At 31.4% G+C, this 12,271-nt stretch overlaps 2 protein-coding genes across 2 annotated transcripts; both read left to right on the plus strand.

Moving 5' to 3' along the window:
• Nucleotides 1–30: 30 nt before the first annotated feature.
• On the plus strand, nt 31–2,930 carry nbs (nibrin). Its single transcript, XM_012289139.2, has 9 exons — nt 31–210; nt 281–414; nt 490–647; nt 722–881; nt 962–1,217; nt 1,285–1,422; nt 1,485–2,518; nt 2,608–2,682; nt 2,815–2,930. The coding sequence occupies exons 1-9, from the start codon at nt 186–188 to the stop codon at nt 2,884–2,886; spliced, it is 2,052 nt and encodes a 683-aa protein (XP_012144529.2). The 5' UTR covers nt 31–185; the 3' UTR covers nt 2,887–2,930.
• An 895-nt stretch (nt 2,931–3,825) lies between these two features.
• LOC100879100 (carboxypeptidase B) lies at nt 3,826–11,411 on the plus strand. The gene is made up of 8 exons (XM_003699748.3): nt 3,826–4,401; nt 5,361–5,673; nt 6,267–6,569; nt 7,737–7,827; nt 9,523–9,668; nt 10,417–10,473; nt 10,548–10,632; nt 11,094–11,411. Exons 1-8 carry the CDS (start codon nt 4,328–4,330, stop codon nt 11,285–11,287), a joined length of 1,263 nt encoding a protein of 420 aa, XP_003699796.2. The 5' UTR covers nt 3,826–4,327; the 3' UTR covers nt 11,288–11,411.
• Nucleotides 11,412–12,271: the final 860 nt, after the last annotated feature.

Genomic DNA, 12,271 nt, shown 5'->3' on the forward strand with positions numbered 1-12,271 from the left:
ATTGTAATTTGTGATATATGTGGTAGGTGGCAATAGTGTATGATTCTAGAACCGCGTTTGTTTTGCTGTAATTTAATGTGGGTGAATTACTTTAAGCTATAAAACGGGAATGAAACGTATTGAAATCAAAAAGCATACTGTTTTTGTGATTTCTAAGTGTTCTAACACATAACTGTATCATCAAAATGTGGTATTTGTTGAAACCCAATGGTATGTTTCTTTCAATTACAATAATGTTGTTTCTTACTTGCAACATTGTTAAATGCATTTTTTGTTATAGGTGAACGTATATATTTAAAACCATTTGAGGAGTTAACATTTGGCAGAAAGAATGCACAAATCTTAATAGTAAATGATGACTCCATCAGTAGGACACATGCTTCGATATGTGTGCAACCTAAGAATGACACTAAGGTATCTGTACAAATGTACTTTTAATCATTTTGTATGTTGTGTATATTCTTTACTGATAGTGTTATATTTTGTTAGTTGGATGAACCAACATCATCATGCATCGTTAAGGACAAGGGTTCAAAATATGGAACTTATGTTATAACTAATGATGAAAAGACTGAGGTGACCGAAGAAGGATATGTTTTGAATGATCAGAATATAATACGGTTTGGTTTACAGAAAGCTACATTCACGTAAAGTATCTAACCCTTTCTTTTCTTCATTTAAAATTTATAGATGTATAAATTTAATTCATCTGTTATTTCAGGGTAGTATATCTACCAATAATAACAGTAGTATCTACTTTAAGTATTGAAGACAAAAGCTCACTTCAAAACTTAATGGATCACATAGATGGTATAATTTCTACAGAGTGGACAAACCATTGCACGCATCTCACAGTATCAAAAGCTACATTAACTGAGAAAGTAATACTACACAAGCTTCTAATGTGATCATGATATATGTTAGAATTAATTTAATACTTACTACTTTATACATAATGCAGGTCACTTGGGCTCTCGCATCTGCTATACCTATAGTAACTATAAATTATTGGACTGAAGTTAACGAAGCAATTTCAAGGAATGAAGTACTGCCAGAGCCAGATAAATATATTCCCCTCATTGGTGAATCTCTGATTGACAAAGAAAAGTTGTTACTTTGCCCAAATAAGAAACGAAAAACATTGTTCCAGAATTTTATATTTGTACATTTTAGCATTAATCAATATAAAATATATGGAAAGATGATTCATCTAGCAGGTAAACAGAATGATACATAAATTCAGCTTGATAAAGTATGAGTTGTAATTTTTAATTTATATTTTAGGTGGTAAATCAGTATTGTATTCGAAGAAACCTTTGACACCAAAAGAGCTCTGCTTCCCAAATGTTGTTGTATTACAATACCCTGGGGATGAATCGACGCAATCAACGCAGCACTTTGTACCTGATTATGATTTGATATGTAAGTATTTGCTATTAACTGTTTTAATACTTCTGTGTATCTAATTTTCTTTTTATTTCCAGGTAAGACATTGCATGAGCATCGTCGTAAAATGATACCAGAGTCTGAAATCCCTCTCGCAATTTTGCACAGTTCTGTAGACAAGTATTGCAATCCGACATTTAGGTTCTCAGAATTTTTGAAAAGATCAGAGCCAAAACCAGACACGTCCGAGGTTATAGTTATTGACACACAAGATATTACTCCTGTAAAATCAAACATTCCAAAATCAAGAACACCTCATATTATTCCTGAAACGAACGATGCTTTCAGTCAAGATTTATTGAGTAGTAGGCTAGTTGATCGAGCCACTCAAGAAAGGCCGTGTAGTTCCTCGATGAGAAACGATAAATTAAAAACTAATGTCTCAGCACCAAAAGATACTGAACAAAACGAGAAAGTAGAACATTCTAGGGGCAGTGCAGTTTTTATTCCTGAGACGTACGAGTCTTTCGTTTCAAACGTACCGTCAATGGATGTATTTTCTTCTACTCCACATACTGCCAATCTGAGAAGAGATAAAGATATTGAAAATAATAAACCATCGAAATCATCGACAGAAGTTATTAACAAACTTCCAATCAAGGAAGTTATAGATATTAGCGAAGACGATGACATGTTCGAAAAGGTTCAGTCAAACACAAACAAAGTTAATGAACGACCAAATAAAGAGAAAGAGAAAGAGAAAGTACAAAGAGTAGAGTCACAGAAAACACATAATGCGTCTAAAACGAATGTTGACGCGAAAAGCAAAAGGCCACTAACAAATACAAAAAATATAATGAAGGAGCGTACGATTGTTGTGTCTTCGTCTGACGATGACAGTTTGCATTCTGATGAAGATAAGTCTGCCAAAGGTAATACTGCTGAATCATACATTAGCAATTATGATAGCGATGAAGAAGAAGAATCATTTTCCAACAAATGCAACAGTAGAAATAATACTGATGAATCGGTAAACTATCAAAGTAATAGTGAACCATCTTCCAGCAAAAAACGAAGACTGTCGCAGAATTTAAGTGCAGAAAGAATAAATGAAACATCTTCGTGCACGATTGTAAGTGCAGCATATACAATTTTTAGCATTATTGTTAAATTTGTTAATGCTATAAGTATACTTTAAATAATAATTTTTTTTTAATTCAGAGAAATGAAGATAGTTCTTCGAATAGTGCTGATGTGTCTCGCTCGAGTACTATTAATTATAAAAGGTTTAAAAAGGTATGTTCAAAAATAATAGTTGTACTATGTAATATATAAATGTTGTACTATAAAACTATTTGTATTTGTAAATCATTTTTATACTTCAATATGCTGCGATTTATTCATAATTTGTAATCTTTATTAATCTAGGCTCCAGTCACTATTCCGAAGAAAAGGATCAGTTTGGATGATATGTGTGTTTGGCAGAAGTTCTCAGCATAAGAAAACAATTTTTTGTTTTATTTTTAATAAAAACCTTTGATTCGTTGAAAGTTTTTTTTTATACAGATGATACGTTAGTTCAATCGAAAAGGGTAGCATTCTTTTTTTATAGAAATTTTTATTTATCAGATGGAAACTTGTAATCAAGTTGTGATATTAAGTAATATTTTTCTATTTATAATTGCAACATAATACTTGCAATGTTATGTTCAAGATTTCTGTTTTTTTTTAACTTTTTATATAGAAATTATTATCTAGGCGACGATAAATAATTTCTTAACCATGTTTATACACTTGTCCTCTATGTATATAAGAGCATACTAGTTTATAAAATAAAAGAACTTTCGTTAAAACTTGTCCACTTGTTACTTCCAGAAGTAGAACTTTATGGACAACAAAAAGCCATATAGTGGTGAAATATGTGTTACAACTAAAGGAGAATATTTTGCATTTATATTTTTAATTATGTATCTGGCATTTTGTATGGTTTCAACTTAACAATACATTTAAATTATTCTGAAATTAATTAAAGCTGTATTTTGCTATTGAGTAAGTTTCTTTGAGAACCATGGTATAATTGAGAAAAGTACCTCCAATGCCATCTAATGGCCGGGTACCAGGAGCTGCTCCTGGTAACAGGATTGTAGAAAGGCAAAGGAGGTATGCGGAGTTTGAGGTACCACGCGCAAATCATGCGCATACGCAGTAATGTCACGATAGAAAAATAATTAATTTCTGATTTTACGAATAAAATTTATGCATTTTTATTATTGGAAAATATTCAGTGACTCATTATCTACTTTCTCGTATCATATTAATTCAGATTTGTACCATAATTAAATAGTTATTAAAAAATAAATTTTGTAAAATCCACTGCATAGATGTTGGTGTCTCATTAACTTTACCTATAATTTTCCCTAAAGATTTGCGTACTTTCCCAGATTTCCCAGATTCTTATCAGATTACATATCACAACTAATTGTCAAAGTAATATTAATTAAACGATAACTTATCTTATCCAAACAAATTTAATTACTATAAATTCTTTCAAATAACAAAAAGATTACCTTGTCCCACAAACCGTGCTCCACATTCCACACAATGCTCCACATTCTTTTCCCAATCAATCAACCGATTTTCGAATGCATTATCAACAGTAAAACCATCGTTTACTTCGTCTCAACCAGGACACAGATTTTCTATACCGTTAATCAATCACGGTGATGAGTGCTCTCAATCAGAGTTATCACTCCTGATAAGAATGCTTTTTCTTAACGAAATCGATCTTATCTTCGCTTCCACGATCCGTCTAACGATATTCCAATCGCAATTTCTCATCGACGTAATTTTCGAAATCGAGTAGATGAAATACCGAACGGAGATACGATGCGATATATAAAACCGGAGGAATCAGAAGCAAGTTTAATCGAAGGAAGTCAGAATGCGTGTCCTCTTGATTGTGACGCTTTGCGCCGCGGCGGTCTTCGCTGCAGAAGTTCTGCCATCCTTGGAGGGGTTCGTTTCTTTCCTATTTTATTATTTTACTAGATATTTATTTTATAATGCACGGAGAGGTTTTTTATTTTATCTCTCTTCTTTTGTTGGTCTTTGAGAGGTGGTCTTTGCATAAATATTTGAGAATAAAATAATATGTAGCTTTATTTTGTTGTACGAAAAGGGAGGACATTTCTGTATTTGTTCAAAATTATAAATATATCATTTAATAATAAATTAACTGCTTAATTTTGTTGCATGAGAGGAAGGATATTTCGACCTCCTCTGTATTTGTTCAAGATTATAAATATTTCATTTAATAATAAATTAACTGCTTAATTTTGTTGCATGAGAGGAAGGATATTTCGACTCCTGTATTTGTTCAAAATAATAAATATTTTATCTAACAATAAACTAACTTCATCGCACGAAAAAATAGTGATTTCGTCCTCACTCTATGTTCAAAATCATAAATATTTTCTTTAACAACAAAATAACAGCTTGTACATAAAAAACAGAGATTGATCTCGTCATCTCTGTTCTTCGTTGTTGTCGAAAGTCATAAATATTATATTTACCAACGAAATAATAAGAGCTCGATTGTGTTGCATCATAAACAGAGATTTCGATCTCATTCTCTTTGTTCCTCGTCGTTGTTTGAAATCACGAACATTTTATTTACCAACGAATGGAAAGCAGAAATTTCCATATGATTCTCTTTGTACGAAATCACAAATATTTTACTTAGCAGTAGAATAATTGCTTGATTGTATTTGCATGGAAAAATTAGAGTCCGCCATATTTGTTTTTCGTTTGAAATCAGAAATATTTTATTTGTCGATGAAATTATTGCTTGAATACGAAAAAATATATCAACCTCCCCTCTTTTTCTTTTTTAACTCCTTCCAAAGTTATAAATATCTCATCAAAAGTTATAAATACTTCATTTATTTTTGTAATAATAATTGTTAAAATTTTAGGATGCAGAGTCTCACTATTTCGTACAACACCCCCGAAGAGTTCCTCTTCCTCAAAAACTTCGTCGACACCCCCGGTTTCGACTTCGTGAGGTCCACCGACACTTCCGTGGACGTTTTAGTAACAGCGGACCAAGTGCAACAGTTCAAAGATTTGCTCGACTCCAATGAATTCAACTACACGGTTAACATCGAGAACGTTCAAGATGTAGTCGTGGAGGAATTCATCCAGCAAGAAGTCGAACGAAGACTGCAGTCGAGGTCCTCTTTCGCTTCCGGAAGATTATCATTCACTTATTATCCCACTTACAATGAGGTACACAATATTAATTTTACTAGACACAATAATTGTTTGCAAGTCTCGCGTTTTGTACAAAGTGGAATTTAGTGCATTTTATACATTTCTGTATTTTTTCGTGAAGGTATCACATTTCGTTGAGATTGAAAATGGTTGTGTGCATTAGTTAATGAGTCAGTGCTCATTTGTATGCTTCACTTTGAATTTAATTCATTACTTTGATTAATTTCAATTTTAATTTGTTTGAGTTTAAAAATGCATTTGACATAATACAATAGATATTTCTTTCGATAGCCAATTTATTTTAGTCAATTGTATAACAATGATACATCTGATATTAAATATTGCAGATTTCTAGCTAATTATATAAACTCTAAATAGACACTCGCTGCAAAAATCGACTCACAAAATTATTTTTTTAGATAACTAGCTAAAACCGTTTCCAATTGACTCCATAAATGAGACATACATTGTAAACAATAATAAATTAAGTAAACTAAGTATATTAAATAATAGTAAATTAAGCAAAGTAAGTAATAGTAAGTTAAGTATACTAAACAATAAAAAATAAATTAAATAAAGTAACCTAATATTAAATAACCCTAACACAGGTGAACCAGTACCTCAACTACGTAAAGAACACCCACAGCGACGTGGCCTCTCTAATTAATATCGGTAAATCGTACGAAGGGCGATCGATGGTGGTGCTAAAGTTATCGACTGGTGGTAAAAATAAGCCGGCTATATTCATCGATGCTGGAATCCACGCCAGGGAATGGATCGCCCCAATTACAGCACTCTATGCAGTAGATCAGATATTGACAAACAACAAACAATTATTAAAAGACGTTGATTGGTATGTTTTACCAGTTCTGAACCCTGATGGCTACGAGTTCACTCACCAGAGAACAGCGGTAAGTTTATAATTATAGTTTAAACTCTTGCATTATTCTGACGAGTCTGACGCACTTCTATGATCAATTTTACTGGAGTTTTTAATATTTTTCAATTTGGAGATCAAGTTTAATTATACTTTGCGTAGTCGATGAATGATTAATGAGTTGATGTGACATTTCAATTTTTTTGTTTGTTTTATTGTATGGTTAGAACCGAATGACGCACCAGGTGAGTCACGGTGCGAGGGGGGTTAATAGAATTCGTAGGATTATGATTTTAATTTTGTAGAGAGTGTATGATCTTGAATATGATTTTGTAAAGTTTGTATGACTATTAATATAATTTTTTAGAATTTAAAAATTTTAGTAAATATAATTTCTGAATGACGCACCAGGTGAGTCATGGTGTGAGGGGGTTAACAGAATTTATAGGACTATAATCCTTATTTTGTAGAGTTCGTATGATCTTGAATATGATGTTATAAAATTTGTATGACTATTAATATAATTTTTTAGAATTTTAAAATTTTAGTAAATATAATTTCTGAATGACGCACCAGGTGAGTCATGGTATGAGGGGGTTAATAGAATTTGTAAGATTATGATTTTAGTTTTGTACAGTTCGTATGATCTTGAATATGATTTTGTAAAGTTTGTATAATTATTAATGCAATTTTTTAGAATTAGTACGAATATAAATATAATTTCTAAATGACGCACCAAGTGAGTCATGGTGTGAAGGGGTTAACAGAATTTATAGAACTATAATCTTTATTTTGTAGAGTTCGTATGATCTTGAATATGATTTTATAAAATTTGTATGCCTATTAATACAATTTTTTAGAATTCGTACGAAAGTAAATATAATTTTTTAGAATTCATACGACAGCAAATATAATTTTATAGAATTCAGAGGACGATAAATACAATTTTATAGAACTCGTACAATTATAATTACAATCTTATAAAATTCGTATGAATATAAATATAATTTTATACAATTTGTATAATCATAATTATAATTTCATAGAGCTCAGACAATAATAATTTTATACAATTAGCACGACTACAAATACATTATCTCCTACAATTTTGACGACAATAAATATTTTATCAAGCTCCTATAATTATAGATATAATTACATAGAATTCTTGCACTCCATCTTTTATTAATCACATTTCCAGAATCGATTATGGAGAAAGACAAGATCCGTCCTCAGCGGTTCCAGCTGTCGCGGAGTTGACGGAAACAGAAACTACGACATGCAGTGGATGTGTAAGTACATTTCTTTAATTACAATTATCTGTCGATTCTCAAGATTAATCAATCACCCTTATCAAACAAACTTGTTGGGCAAATTAATTTCTCCAGACAGCGATAGTTAGTCTGATAATTGTTATTTATCTTCGACCGATGTCGAACACCGACGTGACACGCTCGATGATCGATTAATCGCGATCGATCGACAATTACATGATCATAATATTTATCACGCATTCTTGTTTTTAACTAAATAAAAATATTTGAATGGAATTGTGAAAGAATACAATTATGATTTAGATAGTTAATATATTTTAAATTTCTTTATTGGCAGATTCATTAATAGGTTTATACTACAAAAACAAAATTTATTGAATCGCAATTCGAAGTCTCCTAAATTTGAATTAATTCGAGTTTGAAATAATTTTAATTTGATATAAGTGAAATTCGAATGAATTACAATTTGAAATAAGTGAAATTCGAACGAATTTCAATGCGAATCTCAAATGTGAAATAACTTTAGTTTGATATAAGTCAAATGCGAGTGAATTACAATTTGAAGTAATTCGAATTTGAAATAAGTGAAATTTGAATGAATCGCAATATGAAATAAGTAAAATTTCAATGAATTTCAATGCGAAATACCTCAAATTTGAAATAACTTTAGTTTGATATAAGTCAAATGCGAGTTAATTGCAATTTGAATTAATTCGAATTTGAAATAAGTGAAATTCGAATGAATTTCAACGCAAAATAAGTGAAACTCGATCGAATTCCAATTCGGAATGTCTCAAATTTGAAATAACTTTAATTCGAAATACGTGAAATCCGAATGAATTCCAATTTGAAGTAATTCAAATTTGAAACAAGTGAAATTCGAACGAATTCTAATTAGGAACATTCAAATTTGAAGTAACTTTAATTCGAAACAAGTGAAATTCCAATGAATTCCAATTTGAAGTAATTAAAATTTGAAATAAGTGAAATTCGATCGAATTCCAATTCGAGATATCTGAAATTTAAAATAACTTTAATTCAATATAAGTGAAATTCGAATAAATTCCAATTTGAAGTAATTCGAATTTGTAGTAAGTGAAATTCGAATGAATTCTAATTTGAAATAAGTGAAATTCGAATGAATCCTAATTTGAAATAAGTGAAATTCGAATGAATTCCAACTTGAAACAAGTGAAATTCGAACGAATGCCAATTCAAAACAAGCGAAATTCAAAAGGACATTAAAAATGATGTTCCCAGATATATTAACAATTAATATGAATCCAATATAAAAAAATGTACAAAAGAACAGATAGAACGCGAAGTCTGAAAGAGCAACCTGAATTTTTCTCGCTCGCGAAATTTCAGCCGGCTAAATTGGCGAAACGCGGCGAACACGGCCATAGTCACGCTGAAATTGCAAGTCTCTAAATTGAGATGGGTCTAATTCGTCGTGCTACTTGAAAGTTGACTGCAACAGAAAATTCGTGGCCGCACTTTCGCGTATTAAACTACTCGCGAGAAAATTCAACGCTTGCTCTGCAACTTTTTATTAGATTATTCCCCGAGTTCCCGGTCGCTCGATAGATTAACTATTTTTGCAAAAGGTATCCTTGTTTCTTTACAAACGCGTATCGATTTCGGATACGTCAAGAGTTTCATGGAATTATCTTTTCTGTCGACTTTCAATTTATTTGTTATTATTTTTTCTAGCTGCTGGCGCGTCTAGCAACCCCTGCAGCGAGACTTATGCTGGGCCTAAACCTTTCTCTGAACCGGAAACGCAAAACATGAAGAACTTCGTTTTGACGCTGAAGGGTGTTGTCAAGGCTTATGTTACGATGCATTCTTATGGTCAAGTAAGTATCATTTAGTGTGTAATTATTTTATGCAACTTCGATTTTTTGGCAAATTTAATTTTATGCAGTTAAACATTTTTTGTTTTGTATTTAATTTTATACAATTAAGTTTAATTTTTTGCAATTTAATTTTGTTTAATTAAATTGAATTTTTTAATCATTTAATTTCACACAATTAAATTGAATTTTTTGGTAATTTAATTTTTTACAATGACATTAAATTTTTTGCAATTTAATTTTATAGAATTAACTTCAATTTTTTAGTACTTTAATTTCAATATAATTAAATTGAGGTTTTTGGTAATTTAATTTTTTACAATGACATTAAATTTTTTGCAATTTAATTTTATAGAATTAACTTCAATTTTTAGAACTTTAATTTCAATACAATTAAATTGAGCTTTTTGGTAATTTAATTTTTTACGACATTAAATTTTTTGCAATTTAATTTTATAGAATTAACTTCAATTTTTTAGTACTTTAATTTCAATACAATTAAATTGAGTTTTTTGGTAATTTAATTTTTTACAATGACATTAAATTTTTTGCAATTTAATTTTATAGAATTAACTTCAATTTTTTAGTATTTTAATTTCAATACAATTAAATTGAGTTTTTTGGTAATTTAATTTTTTACAATGACATTAAATTTTTTGCAATTTAATTTTGCAGAATTGACTTCAATTTTTTATTAATTTAATTTAATTCAATTTTGTACATTCATTGACAATTTAATTTTGTTTTGTAGTATATTTTGTATCCTTGGGGTTACACCAGCAAGCTGCCAGCTAACGAACCAGAACTGGTTAGTACATTAATTAAGAAACAATTTTAAAAATATTAATCTTCATTTTCTAAAAATATTTGTTATTTTCATAGCGTGAAATTGCCAGTGAATGCGCTAAAGCAATCGCCAAATCTCGCAAGACTAAGTACACTTATGGAAGTTCTGCTATTCATCTCTGTAAGTAATATCAAAAATTCATAAAACTTCCAATATTTAATTTACATCAACTTCTATAAAAAAAAATAAATTAATTTAAACTTGTCGATTTTTCATAAAAGGATGCTTAAATTAAACAATGAATCGAAACTTTGTTAACATAAAAACGAATTAACAATTTCCATATATAAATCTCCCAAACATTTCATCAAAAAACTTAGGTTCCATCTAGAAAAGTAAATTAACTTACCGATTTCCGATAAAATTTTTCTTAAATTAAATAACAAATCTAAAATCAAGTATATAAAAGATTTTGTGTCGAGATCAAGTTTGATGATATGGAGACGGGTTAAATATATTTGTAGATAAATCTTCTACTAGGTAAAATTGAATCGAAGTTTCTATGTAGACATTAATATTCAGTTTTTGATCCACCTCCGATATTCTGTTTCATCTCATTGATCATTCATTTGAATTATTAGATCCCGCTGCTGGAGGTAGCGACGACTGGGCTATGGACAAGGCAGGTGTCAGTTTGTCATACACCTATGAATTACCCGGAGGAAATACTGGATTTATACTGCCTCCTTCAGAGATCAAAGCCGTCGGTGCCGAAACATTCGAAGCTATGAAAGTAATTCACCAGCGTGTCGTATCGAAATACGTGAAACATTAATAAACGATCCTACGAAACAAATTCCTATATCTCCAAAAAAGAAATGAACTTCAAATTAAATTAAGACAAACACAATTTGTATTTTACACTTTCGGTAATAAATAGAAATTTTTAACAAATCTGATCTGAACTTGTATTTTTAGCGGACATAAAATTATTTGGATACGGGACTTTGATAGTAGATTTTAATATTACACTCTATTTATATTATTCAAAATTTAATAAATAAAACTGGTAGATTTTGCGATAGGGTGAGTGATTTTTTGAGATATGGAGATAAGGTAGAAGATAAGGTCGAGATATTATGTGTTAGATACAGATACAGAGGTCTGTGAAGATAGCACGCTTGGAAATACCATGATGTGTAGAGATATAATAATAGAATTGTAATACGTGGTATTACAGAGCGTGGAGATACAACAAGTGGAAATATAGCGCGTGGAGATATGACGCGGGGAGATATCTACGCTTGGAGATACCATATGTGAAGATACCATGCGTGGAGGTACCATGTGTGAAAATACCACGCGTGGGGTTACCATGCGTGGAGACACCACGTGTGAAGGTACCATGCGTGGAGATACCACATGTGAAGGTACCACGCGTGGAGTTACTATGCGTGGAAATACGATGCGTGGAGATACCACGCGTGGAGTTACCATGCGTGGAGATACCACGTGTGAAGGTGCCATGCGTGGAAATACCATGCGTGGACATACCACGCGTGGAGTTACCATGCGTGGAGATACCACGTGTGAAGATACCACGCGTGGAGTTACCATGCGTGGAGGTACCACGTGTGAAGGTACCATGCGTGGAAATACCATGCGTGGAGATACCACGCGTGGAGTTACAATGCGTGGAGATACCACGTGTGAAGGTGCTATGCGTGGAAATACCATGCGTGGAGATACCACGCGTGGAGTTACCATGCGTGGAGATACCACGTGTGAAGGTGCCATGCCTGGAAATACCATGCGTGGA

The sequence above is a fragment of the Megachile rotundata genome, chromosome 8 (genome assembly GCF_050947335.1).
Source record: "Megachile rotundata isolate GNS110a chromosome 8, iyMegRotu1, whole genome shotgun sequence".
NCBI lineage: Eukaryota > Metazoa > Arthropoda > Insecta > Hymenoptera > Megachilidae > Megachile > Megachile rotundata.